The 27,892-nt window shown below is 40.0% G+C and overlaps 1 protein-coding gene across 1 annotated transcript in view; it reads right to left on the minus strand.

The window, feature by feature from the left end:
• crim1 (cysteine rich transmembrane BMP regulator 1 (chordin-like)) overlaps positions 1-27,892 on the minus strand; it is a 258,179-nt gene that overhangs the window by 104,277 nt on the left and 126,010 nt on the right. The window contains 3 exon segments of the mRNA NM_212821.1: positions 2,827-2,948; positions 5,967-6,087; positions 19,310-19,552. Of these exon segments, the coding sequence (NP_997986.1) occupies positions 2,827-2,948; positions 5,967-6,087; positions 19,310-19,552 (486 nt within the window).

Consider the following 27,892-nt stretch of genomic DNA (forward strand, 5'->3'; position numbering starts at 1 on the left):
TAACCAGTAGACTTGAGTCCTGAATAAGCAGTTTGTTTGAGGTCATTTAAAGTAAAAATATCAAAAACCTTTCTAAAACTATCTAAAAAAAAAGAAGAAAAAAAAACAGAAAAAGATAATCATTTGACAGCCACTGACATCATCAAAAGGCACCCTGAGGGCCATGCGGTGCTGCAGAAAGTTAGTTTATTGCTCTTGAATATTTGATCATTTCACCTTTCCCCAGCGTGGTCACAAGTTACACAACCACACCATTCAGTGAAATGGCAAAAACAGTTCTATTGTAAGATATTTCAAAAAAAGAAGAATAAGCTCAAAGTCATATAAAGGTGGTGGGCTGACATCTTGAATAAAATTGAATATAACAGAATATAAAACTAACATAAGTAAAAGTTTAGTCTTTCTGTGAAATGTAAATATAAACACAACTGATCAAAAGTCTTAAAGCAGTCACAGTCTTAAAGCTGTAATGCATCTGTTCATTCAAGTATCTCATTGAGATGGCCTAATTTCTTTTCATGCTTCTCACACACACACACACACACACACACACACACACACACACACACACACACACACACACACACACACACACACACACAAACACACACACACACACACACACACACACACACACACACACACACACACACACACACACACACACACACACACACACACACACACACACACACACACACACACACACACACACACACACACAAATACTTAACCTGTTCATTTAAAAGCCTCTTTTTTTAGCACCACCAATTCAAAACACATTTTGTCACATTTTGTCACATTTTCAGACTTGCAAAATTTGCGAATTTGCTTGTGAATGGCAAAGATAAACATTTACCATACTGTGTACTCTGTGCATTTTAAGTGAATGTCCATTTGTCAAAAACACAAACAAACAACCCAGACACATTGAAAATATGTTCCCAGGACTACATTTCTGAGAACCGACAAAAATTTCTTGCAGTTTTTGTTTTCAAAAATCCACTAGAGGGCGACTTGGACATTTTTGAAGATCTTAAATATGTTACTGGGGCCTGTTTTCTTGTATGTGCCATTTCTTGTATATACAGTTGAATTAATAGCCCCCCTTTTTATGTTTTTCCCCGATTTCTGTTTAACGGAAAAAATATATATTTTTAACACATTTCTAAACATAATAGTTTTAGTAACTCATTACTAATAACTGATTTATTTTAACATGTACTACACTAAAGGTGCAGTAGGTGATTGTCTTCAGAAACATGTTTTGTTGTTCTGGTTTAAAGTCTCTTCACATTCAAATATTACTGATTAAAGTAAATGATCTAAATGCATTTATACGTATTTTTATATTCCGGGTAAGGCATAAGACATCTCCCATAATTCTGATACATAGCTCAAACTGTCTGTCACCTGTCTGTACGCAGCTCTGCCGTTTGTGCATTCACATGCTGTGCATTCACGAGAGAGAGAGAGGGAGAGAAGAGAGAGAGAGAGAGAGAGAGAGAGAGAAAAAGAGAGAGAGAGAGGAAAAAACATGCTGAATCGAAACTTTTTAAACTCCTGAATTAATATTGGAGTTACTTTTGCATGATGGAGGAAGGACGACACCATGGCTGAAGTATTTCTCTTAGAAAGGAAATGTTATGTTTTAAAACTTTAAAACTTTTGTCATGCAGAGCTGATGTAGATTGGGTTGTTATGAATGGGTTATATGCACAGAAGTGTTGTTCAGCCACTGAAATCTTCCGGCGAATGGTTGATGAGACTGTTTTCAGTTTCATAAGATCTTTTTACAGCATCGATAATGTCGATTTTTATTTAGCTCAACAACAAAACATCAGAAAATAGCATTATTCAGCCTAGCTTGCTTTACTGAGCTGAATATGCTTTTATATTCACATTGGTTCATTTATGAACAATGACAACTTGTGACACGTTCCATATATATCGTTTACCAAAATATTGCTACTCTGAATATTCGGTCAGAAATAGCATGTAAGTATGGCTTAGAAATTAGTGTAATAATGAGTATAATTCCTGCATCAACCACCTTTCGTCCTTCTCAATGATCTACTGAGCAAAAAAGTCATGCCAGAAAAGCTGTCCATATGGATGTAAGTAGCCATTTCCCAAAATAAATTCCAATTTTCCCCAAAGAAAATTTCCTTTCTTTAAGAATCCAGTAAATTCTCTCACATATAAGCACCAACTAGCAAAATACAAATATCAAACTGAAAAGAATTACCTTGAAGGAACTTTCTGTTTATTTTTTTTTATAAAAATTGGCCTTATTTCAAGTCCACTAGAGTTAATGTTTTATCCTAAGCTAAGCTAAGAGTGTTCTCACTAGACCTGGAGATCAACTAAATGGATTCAAAAATGGTAAAACTTAACGGTTTAACTCTTTAACTGGTTAACTGGACTGTTTAACTAAGTGTGTTGTAAAATGAGCATATTTCCAAAACAACAAAGTAGATTGTTCTTTTAAATTTCAAAAGCACTAGCACTGTGAATATTCACTTATGCCTCTTACAGCATGCACATAAACACCATTTGGCTAAAAGTAATAGCTATACTTCTCTTTTAGTTTGGTTTATTAAAGACATCAAATGTAAAATGAATTAATGTCCCTTCTGATATCAGGGAAAAAACTGGAAATTACTTCTGAAAGCAGAGAGACAGATGTAATTGTGGCAGAATGCATGTGCCTGGGCTGACGACGGTCACTATGGCAGTGGCGACAGGGTTCTGCCCACTGACTAGACGACCTTAACTGTGCAGCAACATATAAACACTAATTAAGACACAGAAAACAGAACCTACCGTTGACACACTCAAAAACATCGCAGCACCTCCCAGGTGTTCCATCACCGCGGGACACGACCTGAGGGGACATCCCCGCTGAGCACTGTGGGAAGGTGCAGAGGCCTGGCAAACACTCACATCTGATGGAGAGAGAGAGATGATAGTGGGGGGCCTGTCATTCTTAATTCAAAACAACAAAACACTCTCCTGACATGCTGATGTTATTAACTTTCAGTCCTGAAATAATCTAACATTCACACTTCGAGACACTTAGCAACTTGAGAGCCACTAAATACTGAAAAAATATGCATTTTGGACAATCGGTTTGGTTTAACCGGAATTATGATCATGAGATAAGTTGGATTTATATCTTAGGCTGTGAAAAAACATTACCTAAACCTAATATTTAACAGTATAAATCAGGAGATATAATTGGGAGAAAGGTGTGTTGAGTGTGAACAGGTGTAACTTCACTATCTGAATTGTGAGCATGATATAGATTTACTGTACGTCTAGACCAGTGGTTCTCAGGTTGCTTTCAAACTTGGTTCAATTGCCTGGACCGTACCCAAGTTCGATTGTCCCCCATCTTCTCGGCTAGTTTGTGTTCATCATCTTTTTTCCTTCTTAATCTCGATACGCTTGCGTCATTTAGCTGCTGTTTTGTTTACGGCTGTTGCTAGGTGACAGACACGAAAGCAAAGCACCAAAATGGAAAGACGTACGCACATCGCGGTCGTTCTGCTTTTACTGAATCTTTTGCTTTTGAACATACAGAAAGCGAGTCGTGTCTATCTGCCTCAAAAATATTAAAAACGCTCAGAACATCACGCAATGTCCGCAGAAGCTGTTAATGAAGCAGATATTATCACTGTGTTTGCCCTGGCTCAGTCCCGCTTGTCACCAAGGTGCAGTGCATGATACACACACACAAATGAACGTTATGAAAACAATAGTTTGTTGTACTGTTGACAGTTCACTTCCGTTTTTTGGTATGATTGCATTCACAGAAGTGAACAGGACCAGAGTTCACGTGAACAGTGCCCTAGACCACCTCTTTCAGGCAAACTTGCATAAGGTTCATGGGTACGCACCTGAATACAGAAGACACGTTCACACTGGCTAAACGTACAGTACTCTGATGTCGAATTAACCTGGGTATGGACCAAAAGTGCTAGTGTGAAAGCACCCTCAAAGTGACTATTAGGAGGTGCTTGATGATTTCCAAAAATCTAAATTAAACTAATAGAATTACCATATTTTATCCATAACTAACAACAGATTAAAAAAAAACAGTAGTTAACAGTTTACAAAACAACGTGTAAATAAAAAGCCATCAGCTTTTTTTGGAGATTAGAAATCTTTAAAATAAGATTAAGCATTTGCAGCATCAATTTTATGACACCATATTAACATTTTCAACACCTTTTTGGCATTTAAGTATATTACAAACAAACAAACAACCAACCAAACAAACAAACAAACACACAAAAATATATATAATTAAATAAATAAATACATTTAGATTATGATTGAACAAGGAGGTTAATCTCTGAGTGTCGGTCTCCAAAATTAAACCAAGAATGGACATGCTGGGTTCCAAACATTGTGCCCACTCACTTCTTTAGGTTTAAATGAATAAATTACTTTAACATTATCCGGCTGTTAGACTCTTAATAATTAATAATTGCTAACATTAGTATAGTGCTTTCCTGGACACTCAAAGTGCTTTTACACATTTTTGGGATGAATCTCCTCATCCACCACCAGTGTGCAGCATCCACCTGGATGACACGACGACAGCCATATTGCACCATACCACACATCATTCACCAGCTGATTGGTGGAGTGATGAAGCCGATTATAATATGGGGATGGTTAGTAGGCTATGATGGACAGAGGCCAGTGGGTGGGCCAGGATGCCAGGGTTGAACAGACCCCTACTCTTTTTCAAAGGACATCCTAGAATTTTTAATGACCACAGTCAAGACCTCAGTTTAACGTCTCATCCGAAAGATGACACGCACAGAGCAGTACAGAGTCCCCATCAATATATTGGGGTGGTTAGCTCCACATAGACCACAGGTTAAGCACCCCCTATAACTACCTCCACGTCGGTGTTGCGAGTCATTGTTATTTTAAGATTCGTGAGTTGAAAAGTTAAGTAAACCCTAGTGTAAACAAAACCATAACAAGTGTAAAATCCCTGGATTTTCTACATGGAATGTTCATTTTTAAAACAAAAGTCCTCGGAATTTGAAAGTGAGAGAGATGTATTATCTAACTTGAATTGTGAGTGTGAAAATTATGAAACAGTCTAACTGAGACTGTCAAAGTAGACAGGTGTAACAGTATAGACTGTATTGTGTCTTGTATACATTCAAGCTAAATAATGAAAGTGAAACAGACAAAACAGTCTAACTGGGATGTTAAGCAGGAGACATGTAACATTTAATGAAGCTTTTGAATATGACACAAGTGTAACTGTCTACTGGGATTGTGAGAGTGAGACATGTGTAACGGCTAAACTGGATTGTAAGTTTAAACTTGATGAAGCAATCTGGCTGGGATTGTTAAGAGTGAGTCAAGTGTGACATTTAATTAAGGCTGTGAGTTTCATGCGGGTGTAATGTTCTTACTTGGATTATGAAAGAGATACAGATGTAACGTATCATAACTATAATTGTATGAAAGAGACAGTCGTATCATTTGTTTTGCTTCGTGTGCACCAAAAATGTTTTACAATGTAACCGAAAATATAACAACCCTTGTGTTAAAGGCTCACTTAAACAATGAAAGTTCTGCCACCATTTACTCATTATTTACTAATGTCGAACATTTGTGTGTTTCTTTCTTCTGTTTTATCCAAAATAAAAGAAGATATTTTGAAGTGAACAAGAAGCATTGACGTCCTAAGTATTTATTTTTTCTGCTATGAATGTCAATGGGTACAGCTTTCTTCAAAATAGTTTCTTTTTTGTGTTGGACAGAAGAAAGAAACAGGTTTGGAGCCACTTGAGGATGAGTAATTAGTGAGTACACTTTCATTTTTGGCTGAACAATACTTTTAACATAACTTGATGTAATGTAAATGGAGCTCAAGACATGCATAAAAGTGTAACCCCGAAGGTGTGTGGTGAGCTGCTGTAACATCTAACCTGGTAGGAAGGGTGCAACAGCCATCTGCCGTCAGTCTGACCTGAGTCTCATAGCTGTCAGCCGGACACTGCACAGGCTTCACCGGAGGACACTCTACAGTGCTGCAGTCCACACTGAACACTGAAAAAACAAGAGATAAAACATTTATCACTCCTCATCAAAGCCAACAGTTAACACACATCATCAAACCCACATCCAAGCAAATGATTTCCCTGTTATTTCACACACCATAGGCTTTAACATACACTGTTGAGTACACCCATTATATAATAATGTAGGTTTTTATACAGTCACACTCACATTTTGGTGGTGTATAAGCACTCTGCATTGGCATAGTTTTTATACACCTAAAATTGCTTATTATTAGCCTTACCAAGGGCTTCATTTGTGCAGGAACACGACGGATCCGGCACCTCTGAAATCTGATCTGGCACCTGATTTTACCGATCCCCCTCCTCAACCGCCCTCCTCCCCCGTCCGTTGTTCACTTTCACTTTCTTCCGCGACATCCCAACCCTCTTCACTCTCGTCCTCGACAACCCCCTGCTCTTCACTTTTGTCCTTCGTCCGCGACACCCCTCCGCCATCCAACGACCCCCGCTCATAACTTTCGTGCGCAACACCTTTCCATCCTCAAGCAACATACTGGATCCTTTAACCCGATCTGTTCCGGGACCTCCCAATTCACAAATTAAGCTCTGGCCTTACCCTAAACCCAGCCCTAAACCCAACGCTCATAGGAAAGCTATAGCAAATTTTGAATGTGAAAAGACACTGGGTGTAAGGCCTGGTTTATACTCCACGTGCGCACAGTGAATGTGAAGTTATTGCTGTGTTTGTGGAGGTTTGCTTTGGGTGCACGCGACATGATTTTGGCTGGAAGAGTGCACAAACTTTGGTGAGACTCGAGCGAACAGTTCACATGGCGCCACCTTTGATTTGAGTTGAATATGAATTACTTTAAAGAGATTTTGTCTGAAACAAATAGGCCTGTATGGACACCTTTATGATCCGTCCATACGTGTTAATAGGGAGAATCTGATTGACAATAATTCTTGGCTAGAAATTGCAACAGTGGGAAAGGAGGAAAGGTTTTGTTAAAAAGTTTGTGAGAAACTTGAGGGATAAGTTTGTTAAAGCCAAAAGAGACCATGGCAATATGTTAGAAATATGTTTTTCCACCATTTATATGTTTAACACTGATGTACAGGTATATAAACTGTATATTACCATTTTGAATTTAAAACAATTAATTAGTTACAAAACTATAATTAAGGAGGAAATTATTTCTTTGATAACTGGAAAAGAATATTTGACCCTATAGGTTTATAATATACTGATGCCCTGTTTTTTAGGCTTTATTGGTGATAATGGTCAGGAATGTTGGACCATTAATGCCTTTTTAGCATAAGAAGAGGACAGAAACAGTAATATGTAAATTGTGGGATGGACTAAATCTAAAAAAACATTTTAGCTTTTAAGTAATGTTTTTTAGTTCTGTAATTTGTAGTAAGTGTACTTTTTCGCTTGCCATTAAAATAAAAAATAAATAAAATAAAATTATATATATACATCTCTGGGAATCATCCACTCACCCAATTCACCTGTAGTGCATGTCTTTGGACTGTGGGGCAAACCGGAGCACCCGGAGGAAACTCACACGAACGCGGGAGAACATGCAAACTCCACACAGAAATTCCAACTGACCCAGCCGTGGCTTGAACCAGCGGCCTTCTTGCTGTAAGGCGACAGCACTACCTACTGCGCCACCACGTTGCTCGCAAAAAAACATTACGCACACATATTTACACAGCTTTACATAGACTGTTGAAATTTTACATTTTTAACCAAACTGGTTGATTTATTAAATAAATAATCCAATAAAGGTTAAAAATATCCTAACAAACCACCAAATAATTTTTAACTCAACCATGGCCTAAATAAATAACTCAACGTCTTTTAGAGTGTATCATTAATAAATATTTTAACAAATATTTAATTGGATTTTTACCTGTGATACTTATTTCAACAAACAATAGATTTTTCAACAAACCTGTTTTGGATATATCGCTGTTAATTTTGCTGAACAGAATCATGTTTGCATATATATATATATATATATATATATATATATATATATATATATATATATATATATATATATATATATATATATATATATATGTATATATATATATTTATATATATGTATATATATATATATATATATATATATATATATATATATATATATATATATATATATATATATATTTGTAAAGCAACCCATGTTCTCTCATCATTAGAATTTTAATAAACTTTAGTAGGTAGAACTGTCCGAGATATGAACAAAAGCAAGTGATGCATCAAAGATTCATAAAAAAAATCTTCAATGGTTATAAAAATCCATAAAATCATTCAAATAATTCATAAAAATATTACAAATAGTTAGTTTAAAAATCTTCAATGATATTAATGATATGGCATAGTTCCGGAAACTTTCTACTTTTCTGTTTATCCATCTGATTTTCCGATCAGTTTCTATTCACCATCCCCTGTCATTTTAATGTCACTACGGTGAATGCGTCACATATAAAAGCCGCGTTCATTTAGTGAGGTGCGCGTGCAGTCAGTGGAGGTCTGCGATGTGGTGCCATGCGAAAGTATAAATCAGCCTTAACAACAGTTTGCGGCCGTGCCGCCAGGAGTCACAAAGGAACGGGATGTGAATGGACAGAAATATACAGTATCTATAAAAGAAACTGAAACAATAAATCATAACACTATAATTCCTTCATTAATTATTAAAAATTTGTTAACAAGCTGTATTATCATTATAAACTTGTATTGTGCAAAATGAGGATTCCTTTTGGAAAGTAAAATTAAAGAAATAAAGGACAACTAAAGGTAAAGTACTAACATACATACATACATACATACATACATACATACATACATACATACATACATACATACATACATAAATACATAGATACATAGATACATACATACATACATACATACAACACACATACATACATACATACATACATACATACATACATACATACATACATACATACATACACAAATAAATAAACAAATACATAAATAAATAAAGCAGTGTATTAGGACTAAGACAGTCCATAAATAATTTTTTTCATTTACAGTTTTTGTTTACATTTACGTTGTTGAATATATTTTAATTTCTCATTTATGTCTTAATTATTGTACATAAATAATAAACAAATAATTAAATATACCACAATAATATCCATGTCATTACATATATTTGGCCTTGTAAACCACCAAAACCAGTGCACACAACCACACAGACAGTTCCCCTTCGGTTGGGGAACTTCAGTGCCATGAATGGGAGGATTCGGATCAGAAGCCGCTTATCTGGAGAGTATTGAACGGGCCAATGAATGAAATTAATTGGCAGCGTAAGCTTGCGCAGGTGTGCGACATCTGCAATTATCTCAGCATATAAGCACACCTGAAGCCAGCAGACGCCATCCTTTTCGCTTCAGATCCTTTCTGAGTGAGTCGATGAGGGTTCCTCTTGCTGATCAGCACTTCAGAGCGAACGAGTGTGTCTCCCGGTCCAGAGTGGGTCTTCGCGGTGGCAGACGGTCGAGCTGGGTTACTCCCTTGCCTGCGGTTCTTTGGGTCCGGTCCTCCAGAGCGGTGCGTATAGTTGCAACTTTCCTAAAAGAGCAACACAGTCGTGCAGCACGTCCTTTTCAGGATGGCGCTCCGACTGTGCGTTTCTGGATGCGGGGGTTTCCTGTCTCCGGATGATGGACACGATCACTGCATTGCATGTTTGGGGGTCCAGCATGTTAATGCGGTGCTCGCGGGCGGTTCATGTCGTCATTGCGATGCCATGACCGTTGCACAGCTAAGATCGCGGCTAACTTTCGCAAGAGAGCGAGCCACCCCAGTTGCCTCCTGCTCTAAAAAAGCAGCGGGCGCTCGGGCAGATCTGAGGGTTTCAGCGGGAGCTAATCCGCCGCCCACGGGCTCGCGGACCTCTCGCTCCTCACGGCGCTCCATCCAAGCTTCGGGTGGTGAGAGTGATCCGTCTAACCAGATGGTAGCTCTCACACTCGCTGACACCGGAGATCAGATGTCCTCCGCGGCATCGGAGGGTGGGCTTTCACTGTCCGACGAAGATCCGGACCCGCTCGCCCCCTCCGGGCAGGTGAGCGCTGTCAAATCGGATCCTGAAGCGGACATGTTAGCCGTGCTTTCCCGGGCTGCTTCGGCCGTGGGGTTGGAGATGGTTTATCCCCCAGCTCCGCGGCCGGACCGACTAGATGGGTGCTACGTAGAGGACCAGAAGGCGAAGCCTTCGAAGCCTCTCGTCCCCTTCTTCCCGGAAGTGCACAGTAGGCTCACGCAGTCCTGGAGGGCACCTTTCTCTGCCCGTGCTGCGAGTGCCTCCGCCCTCACCGCCCTTGACGGCGGAGCTGCCAGGGGGTATGAGGCGATCCCGTCAGTGGAGCGCGCTATCGCGGTCAATCTTTGTCCGCGCGGCGCCTCTACGTGGCGGGGTTTGCCCCGCCTCCCGTCCAAAGCCTGTAGGTTGTCTGCCTCCCTCGGAGCCAGAGCTTATAAGGCTGCGGGCCAGGCTGCTTCTGCTTTGCACGCGATGGCCACCTACCAGCGCTACCAAGCGCAGGCGCTGGCCGAGCTGCACGAGGGCGGGTCCAACCCAAGCTTATTACATGAGCTGCGCACCGCGACCGACTATGCTCTTCGGACTACTAAGTCCGCCGCGTGTGCGCTGGGGAGGACGATGTCCACACTTGTGGTTCAGGAACGCCACCTCTGGCTAAACCTGGCCGATATGCGCGACGTTGACAAAGTTCGCTTTCTTGACTCGCCCATATCCCAGGCTGGCCTGTTCGGCGACACCGTCGGTGAATTCACCCAGGAATTCAAGGCGGTGAAAGAGCAGTCGGATGCGATGGGCAATGTCATCTATCGGCGTGGCCGTAAGCCCGCTCCGCCCGCCGAGCCATCCACCTCCGCTGTTCCTCGCCGAGGGCGCCCGCCAACGAGTGCTGCCCCGCCCCCGCCTGCGCCTCCGGCCAAGCGGGCGCGGCGTTCACCTCGAAAGCAGGCAGCCCCTCCTGCCCAGGGCGCCGTTAAGTCCGGTAAACGGACCGCGAAGCGTCCCTGAGACAGGCCATCCGGAGAAGAGGAAACTTGCTCTTTCCCCGCTGGAGGGCGGGGCCCCGATAACAACGGTACTTTTCAGTGCCACCAAAACATCAGTAAAAGAGCACTTTTTCCCTTCCCCGGATGTGACTGCACGAGTTCTGCCAGTCCGGGACGCGCTGCCTTCCGGCTCGCAGACTCTACGTGCTTCGCCAGTGGCTCACGAGCGCTGGGGGGACGGTCTCCCTTTCCTCAGCCCTCCAGCCCCCTCTCCGGAGTCAGGGTGCGGAGCCAGAGCGAATCGCTCTCCTCCAGCTCTTCCGCGGGACCCTCGTGCTTCCCGGATCAGCACACCCACTCCGCGCTGCCCCACCGCTGGTACGTCAGCGATTGTAGCGATGACTCCATTAGCGAGGGCTCTGCCTGCCTGGTTAGCGCGGGCCAGCCCCTCGCGGTGGCTCATACGCACAATCAGACTCGGTTACGCGATTCAGTTCGCGAAACGGCCCCCCAAGTTTACGGGCGTGTATTTCTCCAGGGTCAACCCCCTGTCCGCCCCTGTCTTGCGAGAGGAGATTGCTGCCCTCCTGGCGAAGGGTGCAATCGAGCCGGTTCCTCCAGCCGAGATGGAGAGTGGGTTTTACAGCCCATACTTCATCGTACCCAAAAAGAGCGGTGGGTCACGGCCAATCCTAGATCTGCGCGTTTTGAACCGCTGTCTGCACAAGCTGCCGTTCAGAATGCTCACGCAGAGGCGCATTCTCCAATGCGTTCGTCCTCGGGATTGGTTTGCAGCCATAGACCTGAAGGACGCGTATTTCCATGTCTCCATTCTTCCACGCCACCGCCAATTTCTGCGGTTTGCGTTCGAGGGTCGAGCGTGGCAGTACAAGGTCCTCCCCTTCGGGCTCTCTCTGTCTCCGCGGGTCTTCACCAAACTCGCGGAGGGTGCCCTAGCGCCCCTTCGGCTCGCGGGCATTCGCATACTCAATTATCTCGACGACTGGCTGATTTTAGCCCACTCGCGGGAGCAATTGATTATGCACAGGGACAAGGTGCTTCGGCATCTCCGCCTACTGGGGCTTCAGGTCAACCGAGAAAAGAGCAAACTCGCCCCCGTGCAGAGGATTTCTTTTCTCGGGATGGAGCTGGACTCGATCACCATGGTAGCGCACCTCTCCGAGGAACGCGCTCGCCTGTTGCTGAACTGTCTGAGGGAGCTCGACAGCAAACTAGTGGTCCCACTGAAGTTCTTTCAGAGGCTCCTGGGGCATATGGCATCCGCAGCCGCCGTCACGCCGCTCGGGTTGCTCCATATGAGACCACTTCAGCACTGGCTTCACGATCGGGTCCCCAGACGCGCATGGCACGCGGGCACACACCGGGTCTCGGTTACTGCGCTGTGTCGCCGCGCCCTCAGCCCTTGGAACGACCCCTCGTTCCTACAGGCCGGTGTGCCTCTAGGACAGGCGTCCAGCCATGTTGTTGTTTCAACAGACGCTTCCAACACGGGTTGGGGGGCCGTGTGTCGCGGGCATGCGGCTGCGGGCCTCTGGAAGGGTGCCCAGCTGCATTGGCATATCAATCGCCTAGAGCTGTTGGCAGTGTTCCTCGCTCTCCACCGCTTTTTACCGGTGCTGGAGCGGCAACACGTGCTGGTCAGGACGGACAGTATGGCGGCGGCGGCGTATATCAACCGCATGGGGGGTATGCGCTCTCGCCGCATGTCTCAGCTCGCCCGCCGTCTGCTCCTCTGGAGTCACCCGCGGCTGAAATCGCTGCGCGCCATTCACGTCCCAGGCACGCTCAATCGTGCAGCCGATGCGCTCTCACGACAGCTGTTACGCCCTGGAGAATGGAGACTCCACCCCGAGTCTGTTCAGCTGATATGGGCGCGATTCGGGGAGGCCCAGATCGATCTGTTTGCTTCCCCCGAGAACGCTCACTGCCAGTTGTTTTTTTCCCTGACCGAGGGCTCTCTCGGCACGGATGCACTGGCCCACAGCTGGCCTCGGGGCATGCGCAAGTATGCGTTTCCCCCAGTGAGCCTGCTCGCGCAGTTTCTGTGCAAGGTCAGGGAGGACGAGGAACAGGTTCTGCTAGTTGCGCCCCTTTGGCCCAACCGGACCTGGATATCAGAGCTCTCACTCCTCGCGACGGCCCTCCCCTGGCGGATCCCTTTGAGAGAGGACCTACTCTCTCAGGGACTGGGCACCATCTGGCACCCTCGCCCCGATCTTTGGAACCTCCACGTGTGGTCCCTAGACGCGAGGAAGACTTAGGTAACCTACCGACTGCGGTGGTTAATACCATCACTCAGGCTAGAGCCCCCTCCACGAGGCGCGCCTACGCCCTGAAGTGGAGTCTATTCACTGAATGGTGCGTCTCTCGCAGAGAAGACCCCCGAAATTGCCAGATTAGTGTTGTGCTCTCTTTCCTTCAAGAGAAGTTGGACAGCAGGCTGTCGCCCTCCACTCTCAAGGTTTACGTGGCCGCCATCTCCGCTTATCATAGCGCGGTAGCTGGCGGCACCGTGGGAAAGCATAACCTGGTCATCCAGTTCCTTAGGGGTGCTAGGCGAATTAATCCATCTCGCCCCCCTCTCATGCCCTCTTGGGATCTCGCCCTCGTTCTCACGAGTCTGCGATCCGATCCCTTTGAGCCACTCGAATCAGTATCTCTAAGATTTCTGTCCCTGAAGACAGCTCTGCTGGTTGCGTTGGCCTCCATCAAGAGGGTCGGGGACCTGGAGGCATTTTCGGTCAGTGACTCGTGCCTGGAATTCGGGCCGGATTACTCTCACGTCATCCTGAGACCCCGCCCCGGTTATGTGCCCAAGGTTCCTACCACCCCCTTTAGAGATCAGGTAGTGAACCTGCAAGCGCTGCCCCCGGAGGAGGCAGACCCAGCCCTTTCTTTAATTTGTCCAGTTCGCGCTCTGCGCATTTATGTGGACCGTACTCAGAATTTTAGATCATCTGAGCAGCTCTTTGTCTGTTATGGCGGTCGGCAGCAGGGAAGTGCCGTATCAAAACAAAGATTATCCCACTGGATTGTGGATGCCATTTCACTCGCTTATTCGAGTCGAGGTCAGCCGTGTCCCCCGGGAGTTCGTGCACACTCCACTCGGAGCGTTGCATCCTCTTGGGCGCGTGCACGCGGCGCCTCTCTAACAGACATCTGTAGAGCTGCGGGCTGGGCGACACCCAACACATTTGCAAGGTTTTACAATCTGCGAGTGGAGCCGGTTTCCTCAAGGGTATTAGGTAACCCTTTGGTGATTGAGGAGACAACTCGGTAGGGTGTTGAAACACGCTTGCGGCGCCATTCTCCCTAACACGGAGGTACGTGCGCCTTTTTTATCTGTCAGTAAAGTTCCCCGTCAGGTGAGCCCTGCAGATTCCTCCGTGGCCCCCAGCACTGACTCAGCGGAGGAGTCACTTGCTGGCCCACTACGTTGTAGGTCTGCCCGCTGGTCAGCCCGCGTTTTGGGTATAGGTGCCTGCTATGCGTGATCCCCACTAGGCGATCCCATATGCTTATTCCGCCACGGTTAAGTCCCCCCCCTGGGTGGACCCGTGTCTTCCCTCTCCGCTAACCACTCTTTTGCTATGCGTACTCCCCCTTTTTAGGGCTAGTCCATATGTAAATTCTGCCATCTATCCCCCCCTTGGGTAACGGATGGCCTCCGCAGCGTCCTCCCTATCGGGATTGCACGCTTCCCAACGTACTGTCGTATTTCCTAGAATTATCTAGATGCTCACGACTTCCCAAAAAATATATCTAAATCCGTAAAACTTCTGTTGAAGTAGGATAAATTAGGGCCAGGGACACGTTGGAGGACCGCGCCCCCCATGATGTGGGTGCGTCACGCTTGCTTGACTATCTCCTCATCGGGGGTGTTGGTAAGGTGCAGTCATTATGGCGCTTTCCATATTCTCCCATTCATGGCACTGAAGTTCCCCAACCGAAGGGGAACGTTCGAGGTTACAGAAGTAACCCTTCGTTCCCCGAGGAGGGGAACGGAAGTGCCATATTCCGTCGCCATAATGACTGTCCCTTAGCTGTTTGAAAGTCTCTTCAGCTTAAAAGGATGGCGTCTGCTGGCTTCAGGTGTGCTTATATGCTGAGATAATTGCAGATGTCGCACACCTGCGCAAGCTTACGCTGCCAATTAATTTCATTCATTGGCCCGTTCAATACTCTCCAGATAAGCGGCTTCTGATCCGAATCCTCCCATTCATGGCACTTCCGTTCCCCTCCTCGGGGAACGAAGGGTTACTTCTGTAACCTCGAACGTTTTGTTTTGTTAAATGTGGGGACATTCTTATTGGTTCCCATTGTTTTTATACTGTACAAACTGTATTGCACTGGCCTCCCCTATACATTATTTCTAAACCCAACCCTCACAGGTTTACTTAAAAAAAAAAAAAAAAACTCTTCTCAAAAACTCTTAAAAAAGAAATGAGCACATTAATATACTCGTAATTTACCATTGCCTTGTAATACCTGTTTAATACCTGTCATTATACACATTTGTGTCAAACACATGCGTGTAGATACACAATATAAAACAAAATGGGATCTGGAATTTCTGTTGAGTAAATTTTTCATCTAGAGTAATTTTTTTCCTGAAAAGTGGGTCCTATCAACCAGACAGCTTCTAGAAGCAGAAACACTCACGTATCTTCAACAGCCCATGGATTTAGCATGTCTCAGTAGCTTTGGCAGGCTCCCAAATCACGAAATCGCTCTCTTTAGTGTATTGGAGAATGAGTTACTGTTGTTTTTTATGTCACTTTTAAGCCAAGTGGCTATCTCTGCTCAAGGCTGCCATATTGCAGCAAAAAAAAAAAGAAAAAAACAACAACACCATGACAGAAGCAGATATATTAAAATTAAGGTACTGTCACAACATCTTGAGATAACCTGGAAAGAATTCATATCTATCACTATCCTCATCCTGCTTTGGATACCGAAGACTCCACTGCAATCCATCTACAGCAGTGGTTTCCAACCTTTTTTTGCCTGAGACCCTCTTTTCCTCAAGAAAATATTGTAAGCCCCCCCCCCTACAATTGATGATATTATCGTAAATAAGTTTGCAGTAGGTATGACAAAAAAAGTTTGTTCTCAAACAAAGGTATGTTTATTACTAGATCTAGATATGACATAAAATCCTAATGTAAGATATAAAAGCAAAACATCAGTAGGTCATTTGTATTGGGTGCACCTTGCGCTATTGGGGATGAGTCGTCTGCAAATGTCTTATTAATCTGGAAAGTCTCATGCACTTGTTAGCAATAACTTTGGCACAGATAATGCACAGTGGCTGGATCAAGGACTCTGCTTTGAAAAAATGGAATTAAACCATAGTTCAGGTAACTATCTTGGTATTTCTTGCATTTCGTGTTTTCAGTATTGCTAGTGCTGTGACCCAAATTGTTTGGAGCTTCCTCACATGGGTCCAGTATGCTTGGGTCATCATTACTTTTATATGCTGAAGGTGAATAAGTGATACTCTGTCTTTTTTGGGCAGGACGAATTACAAATTTGTCAATTTTTTGGTCACCCAGGGGATAAAATGAACTGAGGCAAAGCTGTTAATTTTGCAGGACAGATACAAGTTTGCATCCCTGCACTAATGAACAGATGATCATAAAAGATCACACTTTCAGTTTACTTAGTGTGTGCAGTTTATTATATACAACAAGTATGTAAGTATTGTTTACCACAGACTATTGTACTCATAAAAATAAAAGATACAGGAAAATCTTGAAGTAACCAGCAACAAACTCTTCCAGCACTCTGACAGCACTGCAAATTTCAATAGAAAAAAAAAAACACATTAAAGTCGCACTTACTGTTTACTGTTTAACTTCCATGTACGGGCATTGGTGTCTATTAAAATACACACTATCATTTAATTTGACTTCACTTTTAGGCTCTATGTAGACACCGAACAAGCCTAATTTACAAGAAAAAGTGTCTTTTCAACACTCACAACGCCTGTTGTTGGGCTTGATTTAACTGTTTCTCCTTGCTGTGAGTGGTCATGCATTGGTAATAGTATGAACCATTGTGTGTGTGTATCTGGGGGGTAAGGGTGGTGGTGGGGTATTTTTAATGGGTTAAAGTAAATAATAAAAAAAAGAAAATAGACAATGTCTATTTAGGGTGCTTTCACACCTGTAGATCAATTGTTTTGTTCTGTACCACAGGGATTCAGATTACATTGCTCTTTGTTCTTGGTGGGTTTCGCTTTCACATGGAGCAAAAGCATTTAGGATGTGTCCAAATCCACTTTTGCTTTTTTAAGCATAGAAAATTACCATCGTGGTGCATGGTCTAACAGGGTTGAGCTTATTCTCTTTATGAGTTATGTGTGTTTTGAGAATAAACCAATCAGAGTCTCATCTCCCATTCCCTTTAAGAGTCAGTTGCGTGGCACCATGGCGCATTTGCTATTTACATGGCGGACTTTATAAGTGGAAAAACTTAACGCTTCACTTGTGAGAAAACAGTTAAAGAATAAAGAATGAGCCTCCTCCAGTCGGCCTTTAATTTCACTTTCTCTTACTCTCTTTCGTGGATGAGAAAGCAATGTTGTACACACTCCGCTGAAGACATCCATTAGCCTACATAATTAATTTCCTTTGTTAAGCTCAAAGATTTGGTCAAAACTATTCCTAAATTCAGTTCTAATTTCCAGCAAATTAATAAATGAACAGTAATAATGAAGTGTGGTCAAAAAACTGAGTTTTATCCAAATACACATGCTGTGCCCCATATGGTCTAAAACCTGACAGGTGGGCAAATCTAAGCTTGTTTTTAATTAAACAAATATAAATATGCACATAATAAATACTACTGCTACTAATAATAACATTATATCAAAGCAAGTTGTCATGAATAAACTGAAAAAAAAAGCAGAGAAGAAGATGGCATGATGGTAAACGTTTTTATATTTAAAATAATAAAAGTATAAGAGTAATAATATTGTAATATTTTAATCATTTAATTATTTTTCATTTGTAAAGATATTTGCGTATTGCTGTATATCCTGTGTGTTCTAAGCAATGTGTAAGCGAGGCGCACAACTGACGCGCTCTGCGCTGGAATTTAAACCTGCTTTCAGCTGGTCTATTGCACAGTCTATTTTAGTTCCTCAAAATGGCAACGTGCCAACAACGTGACTAAACACACCTCTTTTCTAGATCTGGGTTTTCTAACACCCATGAGTCAACAAAGTGGCACAAATCGATTTGCTGCTTAAACAACATTGCAGAAAATGGAAAAATTAAGGTTGCATTGGTTTGAAAATAGCAAAAACTTGCGGTAAACATGTCTTGCGCCTTATTGCACCAGGTGTATAATAGGGCCTTGTGTGTGGGAAACACTGAATATGTATTTTTGTTCACTTAATTATTATTATTATTATTATTATTATTATTATTATTATTATTATTTTTATTTTAGATAAAGATCAGTGCAAACTATTTTCCAGACCTCCCCAGATATGTAGTTTTAACATCAAGTTCATATAGTTCAGACATGTATTAGGAAGGTCAAACCCTCCACAAGCTCCCTGTAATTCACTCCCTGCCTATATTAAATGTGGTTGTTACTCTTGAAATTTGCAGTGTGTTCATCCCCAGAGTGCTGGAAGATTTTACTGCAGTTTTCCCCCCAATTCATGAGTACATAATATCTGTGGTAAACAATGCTTGCATATTTGATGTACAACATAAACAGCACACACTCAACACACACACACACAAAAAAAAAGACTTACGAAGTAGCATATGTCATTAAAAATAAACATCAGCTTCAGAATTTACATTTCCAGCATGGCTGTTTGTAATTCATTCATTTCGTAGAGCAAAAATGTCAAAATATAGTCAAGTTATGCGCCAAAGCCATGGGCACAAGCCCTTAATTTACACATTAATTGAAACCCCCCCACTATAACCCATAGGAAAAGCTTAGGGGGAACCAGAAACAAATTGTACTTCTGGATTCTGACGTCATATCGGCTGGGATGACGAATATAATTTCCAGTTCTTCCTGCTGGTTTTTGAAAATTTGGTTGCTGCTCACTAGCAAAACATAATCAATAAAGCAGCCTGACCTAAACGGTGTGAAATTGGAATAAAGAAGTAATTTTTATTACCTGGTTTGCACTCGTAGAGATCACAGCACTCGCCGGGTTTGCCTGAACTCTTGGATACCAAAATGTTGAGGTGGCCGGGCTGGCAGACCTTCCTCAGACACCCAGCCGGGCTACACACACAGCGGCTGGGCAACGGGCAACATTCACCTGGCGGAGCGTAGCCCTCGATTAATATTGAGTCTTCAGGACAACGTGGAGAAAACTGCACCTCACATCTCGCCTTGGAACAGTCCGGCCTTTCCTCTACAAAGAAGAAAGAGGAGAAGTTAGTAAAAAAAAAGTATAAACTGGTGAGTAAATAATGCAGAATTACTTACACATAACTATTTGCAATTGAAATGTGGTTTAAATTGAATTGTAAACATGACCATCAGACTCTTGCTTATGTAAGTGACACACAATTTGATGTCATTTATCAAAACAAGCTATTAAAAAGCATCTGTCATACATCACATATCAGGTTTTACCTCAACACTCCATATAGTGATACAAATTTCTCACAATACACCCACAAAACCAAAATATGAGGTATTTTTCTTCTTGTTTTTTTTTTGACAGGTAGTTTTTCACTTAGAGTCAGGCTAGTTTGTCATGTATATGAGCACATATGACACATTGACATGCTGTTTGCCATAAATATGAATGGGATTTTTTTTTTTTTGGGAAGTTTGTAGTCTGTAATATTGCACCTAGTCTCTATTTATTTTAACAACACATAAAAAAACAGTTCTACTATTATTTTTGTAGTCCTTCTGGGAAATTTTTATTCTTTTTAAAATATTTAAAAGTGTTGTTTAATGTTGTTTAATGTGTTTTTCAACACATTTTTAATTAATAATTTTAATAAATGATTTATAATAGTTTTAATAGTTTGTCATAATGATAGTACAATATTTTACTAGTAATTTTGCAAGATACTATGTATTCAAGTGCAATGTAAAACCTTAACTAGATTAAAGGTCCCATGAAATTAAAATTAGTAATCTTATTGTTAGTTTTTAGAATGTCTATATTCCAGTGCACACCAAAACAGTGAAAAAATTTAAATTTAGAAGACATAAAATCGATATAAATACGTAAAGCTTGTGCTTGTGCTCGTCACTTCAGCCTAAACGGACCAATCAAACACTCTCTAGTGTCTGAAATGCCCCGCCCCTTCTTCTCATTGGCTTTTCATTAGATGTTCTTGAGCTTAACCATTCTCACTGTCTGAGCGGTGATAATAACAAAACTTAATTTTTTGAAGGGGAGGAGCTACACTATATCCCGCCCTCTTTTCATGTTTCAGTTGAGATTTTGTCAAATGTCATGTTCACCAGCGATCAAACCACCAGAGGTCGCAGGTACACACTCACATCCACATGAACTACAAATCTGCTGATAAATGGACTACAAGAACCAGTCATGCTCCACACACACTGGTTCCAGATCCTGACTGATTGCATACACACATATATACAGCTCACTTTGAAACCCTCATTGCTGAGTCTTGTTCATCTGTATAGTGACATTAAAATGTGTTTTCCTATAGTCTTGTTTTTCTGTGTTTTGACCTTAGCCTTGTTAGCCTTTTTGTCTTAGTCTGCCGCCTGCCTTGCGATCTCTCGCCTGTTATTTGACTACGATTCTGGACTGTCTCTATACATCTGTTTGCACCTGTATTGACCATTGTTTGCCTGACTCCGAATAAACCTGCATGTGGATCCAAACCTCAGTTGTCAGTGTCACTCCCCGAGTTACATCAAACATCAAATAAAAAAATGCACATTTCAAAGCACTTCACGGGACCTCTAAGTTAACTAGGCAAGTTCTTTAGCAAATCGAGAAAAAAAAATGGGGATAATGATATTGACCTCAGAACTATAAAACACTTCATAGGAAACACTGTTGAAAAAGTGGATTGCTCTGTTGAACATCACTTAACAAATGAACAAAATAATAAATTCACAATAGGGATAATAATTTTGCCATCAGTTGTACTGTATGCTGAAATTAATGTTGCTTAAATATATTTTTTTATAAAAAAAAGTGACGTACACTTTAGAAATAATTAAGTTTGTGCAATGAAAAACCGTATATATTTTTATTTACATCGTGAGATGGCGGAGCGCGAGAACAGTTTGAAGTAATATAGGCCCATGTGCGCCACGTCAGCTTTTTTAAATAAACGAAAATATTAAGCTATGATGTATTTCTGCATTGTATTGTTTTTTTGTTATTAATTTATTTTTATTTAAAGTTTAATATTTATTTAATTGTTTATTGTTAACAATTTATTGTTATTGCCTATATCTTAAGACAGTCCATGTATTGTACATTGTTCATACTGTATTTTCTGTTTTTAAATAATAATAATAACAACAACAACAACAACACTAACAATACCAATAATAATAAACTTGAAAGAAATGCTTAATATTAAGCTGAAGTTTCTGTTACTGTATTAAAACTAAGATAAAGGAATCAGATCTTTAGTGGTTTAAATCGATATGATTGAGTCCGTTCTTCCACTTTTTGAGAAATATAAATCACAACTTTTGATTTTTAATACTAACACTGAAAAAATCTCCTTAGAAATGAGAAGCTTTTGTTGTGTATCTTCAAGTAAAATAAAAATCTATAATATGATGTTCACAATCCAAATTTTAAAAAATCATATTACTCAACATTGTTAAATATGGACTTATTTGGTTCTTTGTCTCAAGGTCTCAATCGAAGAATCAAAAGTTAAAGAGAACAGCATTTATTTAAAATGTCTTAGATTTTCTCCACTGATGATCAGTTTAAATAATTATCGTTCATATAAAAGTGTCTAATTCTGAATAAATAGAAAAACTTGCATTTTTTGAAATGTAAAAATAAATACAATATTACAAAATTACAATATTTTTATATATATATAAAAAATATATATATATATATATATTTGTGGTCATGCAGTAAACTACAACCATTCTGGAAAAATATATTTAAATTTCTTTCTGAAGTGTACTCAACGAATCTGGAAATCGATCCTAGTATTGGTCTTTTAGGAGCAGAGTACAGTCCTTGCAGTAGAAACCAAACACAAGCAATTCTATTTTGTATGTGTCTTGCAAAAAAACTCATTTTACAAATGTGGAAATCTGATGCTGTCCCCACCTTTGAAATGTGGGCTAGAGAACTTGGAAATATGTTACACTTAGAAGAACTGAGATTCATACTAAATGACAAATTGTCCATTTTTAACAAGATTTGGGAACCATTCATATTATTTTTGCAGACAGACTGAACTGATAGACTTACAAGACTGTTGTATGTTAATTTATCTATTTATCTTATTTCATTCTTTATTTTATAATTATCTTATAATTTTTTTATAATGTCTCTTTTGGTTTCATTGTCCATGTACGCCTTGACTCAATTTAAAATTTTTGTCCCAGCCGGATCTATATATGATTGTAAATGTTATGCATATATGCCTTTTATTTTTATGAACCTTCCACAAATATTTTGATCAATGTTAAATGGGTGGGGTGGGTGGTAGGGTTTTGCGTTCCTTTTTGTAGTAAGTTAAATTCACTGTAAGTACTACCAAAAGAATTTTGATGGTATATTTCTTTGTAAGAACTCAGGCTGTACTGTATGTAATGTATTAAGGTTTTTTCAATGAAAATGAAAATAAAGAGTTAAAAAAAAAAAAAAAAATAAAAAAAAAAAAAAATATATATATATATATATATATATATATATATATATATATATATATATATATATATATATATATATATATATATATATAAAAATAGCGTGTAAGACCTTTATAGTATAGAACTAATATTTATATTAACACTCTACTTAAATCTATGTGTACTAAATCCAGTAAACTGAGATAACCTGAGAATTTTCCCTAGTACACACATATCTCAGATCATTTTAGGTAATCTGAAAAAAGCGTATTGAAAGTAGACCAGACAGACGTTCCACTAGCTTAAACAGACAGACGATGGGCAGCTGCTCCCTTATTCTGAACCCAATATTGACCATGCGGGCAAAAGTCCGCCGTTTTATGAACAACATTCAATTTGACCTTCCTTCATTCAAGGCATGATTGCTTTTATTCGCTCTTTACAAGAGAACAACAAGCTAACAAAGGAGGATGCCGGAGAAATTGAAAAGGTGCATGGGAGAGACATAAAAAGAACCGCAGAAAAAAAACTCATGCTGATGTGAATGTGAATGAATGGCAAATGTCAGCAGGAGAGAAACGGCTGGCATGCTGTAATGCTTGTGTGCTGTCTGATAACACTTGGCAGAGGAGTGTGGAACAACTCGAGACGCGGCGCTACATGTTAAAACACAGGAGGCAACATTAATACAGCCACGGCATCTGGAGTATGTAAACATAGTAGACTAATTTGGGCAATACTGCAATTTCTACAGTGCATCAATGTACCGCATGCCATCTTAAAGAGACGGCTCAAAAATAAATATTTTTGTAAGGAGCTACTCACTTTAACACTTTAGCTACTGTATTGCAGGCGATATGAGCCAAAAAAGTCAAAATAACTTATAATACTCTTTTCTTTGTCATGCAGATAAGTGTTAAAAACTGTTAAAGTGCTTCTATTATTTGTGCACACCCATAATGAAAACGAATGTTGGGTTTTTTGCGAACTAATACATGAAAAATTGATGATGATATCTCATTTATCCATTTTTCTTAGGCTTAGTCAGGGGTTGCCACAGTGGAATGAACCACCAACTATTCCAGCATATTTTTTTCATGCAGCAAATACCCTTCCAGCTGCAACCCAATACTGGAAGCATGATCTCCAATCTAAAATATGTCAGAAAATGAGCAGTACCTCAGCGAATAATTTTCACGCAAACCTATACCTCGAGTCTGCTGAACGATTGGTATGTCTGTCTTTTAAATGTTGAAATTTAACAGTAAAACAAACATTCTTAGATTAACTATGTGTTTCTGTGAGACACAAAAAGAGTATAGACACCCATGGTTATCATCTGCGAAATTGTATTAAAATGAACAGCACTGACATTCTGCTAAATAGCTTCTTTTAGGTTTAATGGCAGAAAACAAAAAATCTAATTCATTTACATGACAACAGCATTTTTGGCACTGTAAATGATTTTCAAAGTGCGTTTTTTTTTTTTTTTTTAATACCTTGTCGGTTTAAACATCATAATACACACATAACACAACACTTTTGTCATAATTGTTTAGTCATTAATCCAAATGTTTATCTGTAAACATTTTTAAAAAATGCAAATGATAAAATGTTTTTGTCGTTAGTTTGCTGTAATTTAACATTGGAGCTTCTCCCCAAAACATGGTAGGGATTAGGGATGCACGGTTTACTGATACTATGGTAGTATATGCAGCAATACTACACCTCCAAAATACTGTCGGTGACACTGTAGTTTGTTAACGGTAGTATCGTCATTAATGGTTTATCTAAAAGAGATAAAGTTGCATGTGGAAAAGTCACTAAAATGCTCATTTTATTTGAATTGTCTGTGGAGCCCTTTAAGATTGCAAAACTTAAAAAAAAATAATTTCTGCCTTTTATGGTAGCCTATTGGACGTTTTCTAACTCTTTAGTTTGAATGCACATCTGAATTGGTTCATTTCTGTTGCTTTTAATATGATTTAGAATGACTTTGAACTGTTACCTGATAAGACTGAAAAAATACAACTCAAAAGAGCAACAGGAAACATTAAAACAATTTTTGACCACTTCATTTAACCTAATTTTGCTAATCTTTATTTTAATCTATTTTTTAATGTATTTTTTGTTGGTCAGTTATCTGTTACAAAATAAACAAAAAGAATGATTCAATTTTAGGTGAAGTGAGGTCATAATAGTTATTATTGGCCCTAAGGGAATTATGAATTAAATTCAAGCATGCTTATTATAATATTAAATATAGTATTTCTGACATTTTCTTTATAATTTGAGTTATGAATTACAGTATCGCAATACTACTTGGTATTGTAATACTTCAGCTGGTATAGTATCATAAGATTAATTAATGGTATCGCGACAAACCTAGGGATTTATGATTTCAACAGGGTTAAAATGTAGCTTGGATATATCTTTCTTGCTCTGTCGTTAGCTTGAACTGTTAGCATAATCTGTGGAGGGCATAATCTGCGTCACGAACCAGTAACAGCGAACAGAATGCAATAAAACACTGTGTCCAATAGATGAAGAGACATCACCATATGTCGAAAGAATCATGCAGTCATTGGCGATATTCTCCATCAGTCAAACTAGGAAGCAAACTAATATATGAATAACATATGCAGAATGTCAAAACACTCGACTGCTTTGTTTAGATTTTAGTAACAATAAATTTGACTTTTTATTAAGTTTTCATTTTATTTGTAACACTGTCAGCTATGACATCAACTTGCTTTTTGCTACAAATACGCCATTTTGTGTGTAAGTAACATAATAAACAATTTAAATAAAGCTTCAGAAAAATGATGACATTAATGAATAACTATTTATATTTCAACAATATTTTGCCTCTGTACTAAACAAGTTCGATGGGATGCTGTTCTGTAGACTCTTACTTATCAAAATAAACTATGATGTACAGGAAAGAATGCGTGTATGTCTTGTTATTACAATGATATTTACTCCATATAAACATTTTCTGTTCAACTTAGACTTATTTAGCAAATAATGTTCTTTATGAGTTTCCCATTGAAAAACAAATAGCAGCAATGGCTGCTTGAGGGTTGTGGCTTTACACTGATGTATAGTTTGCCAAGATTACTTGTGTTCTTTTTGATGTAATGTATTCGTAAACACTGACATGTGCAAAAACAGCACCCCAGCGCGTCCATGTCCTGATGCTGGCAAAAGAAAAACTCATTTAGCCTTGACAACTTTTTTTGAAAACAAAAATAAATTTTTTTTGTCTCAAAAATGGATCTCAATTTCCTAATTTTTAGTTATTTGAACTAAAAACAAGACAAAAACTAAAGTAACAAAAATGAATGGCAGTGCAATCCCTAGTCAGTACAATTCAACAGAAAAGAGCAGCTTTTACACTCTTCTAAATGTCTCCTTTTGTGATTTACGGAAGAAATGATGAAAATTTTCGATGAGATCCAATCCCTTAGAAAGGCAGGCATACAACTATCAAACAACTGCTCTGAACTGATGAATAGCAAGGGGAAAAAATGCACCTCAGGGCAAAAACCACTGCCTTTGTTGACTTAGGTTATACACATCGTAAGCATTACTCTGACACTGATTAATTAACGAACTAAACCTATTAAAGGACATGCACTCAACGCATTAAATGCAGTTCACCGCTTTGTTTGATCTCATAGAAAAACCCATACCTGATGTATGAAACGCACGTCTTACAAAGAGCCTATGGCCTATTATTGTCTTGTGATGTGTTATGATGTGTTAGGAGAGAAAAGTCCTCCATAGAGGTACTCATCTTTAGAGAGAGAGGGTGTAATTACCTCAAATGACAGACGGAGAGAGAACATAATGCGTGTAAATTCACAATAAGAGCAGCGAAGACGGATACCTCTTTAAAAAGCTCCTCGTATTTAAGCACAGTGTTTATGTGTCATTATACAAGCAGCTCAGGCTTTTTGTTCCCATCAAGGATTTAAGGACAATTATGAATGCATAATTTTTTTTGTTTGCTGAGAAATGCCACTTGAATGTGAAATGACTTGATAGAGGAAGATGTGATGGCTGAAAATGAGACATAAGTGAATAAGTGACATGGCAAAGTGTCAGTTGAGAACATGTAAAAGTCATCGAATGACACAGAACATCAAAACAACTTGAGGTGATGCATGTATCATTTATTTTATTTATTAAGGACAAGATTAAGCTCTTTTTTGTTCTTCATTCATGAGGATGTTAGAAATACTTGACAGTGGTGGAGGGAGTACACATATCAGGCGCTTGAGTAAAAGTACAGATACTCTTGGGGCTCTATTTTAAAAAAGCATTAAAGCATTAAAGATTTGTCTAAATCCTCTTTTGCTATTTTAGGGACGGAAAAAACACGCGATGTGCCCTGGCAACCCTGTAAAACAGGGTTGTGCCTATTCTCTTAATGAGTTATAGGTGTGTTTTGAGCATAAACCAAGAGTCACAGAGTCCCTTTAAAAGTCTGCCATGGTGCACTTGCTATTTACATGGCGGACTTTGTAAATGGAAAAAACTGAACACTTCACTAGTGAGAAAACAGTAAAACAAACCATCTGCAGCAGAAGGATAAAGAACGAGCCTCCTCCATTCAGCCTCTTTACTTTTTCTTTATTTTACTTTAACCCTTTACTTCACTCCTTTACTTTTGTGGATAAGGAAAAGTTGTTATAGACATCCATTAGTCTACATATTTAATTTTGTTTTTTAAGTGCAAAGATTTGTTTCAAGACTATTTTAAAATTCAGTTCTTATTTCCAGCAAATAAATAAACAAACAATAATAAGTAGAAGTAAAAATAGAAGTCTGGTAAAAAAGAGCTATATCCAAACACACATCATTTTCTTATGCCCCATATGGTGATGCAAACATCTTTAAAACTATGTAT

This window comes from Danio rerio, chromosome 17 (genome assembly GCF_049306965.1).
Source record: "Danio rerio strain Tuebingen ecotype United States chromosome 17, GRCz12tu, whole genome shotgun sequence".
In the NCBI taxonomy this organism is placed as follows: domain Eukaryota; kingdom Metazoa; phylum Chordata; class Actinopteri; order Cypriniformes; family Danionidae; genus Danio; species Danio rerio.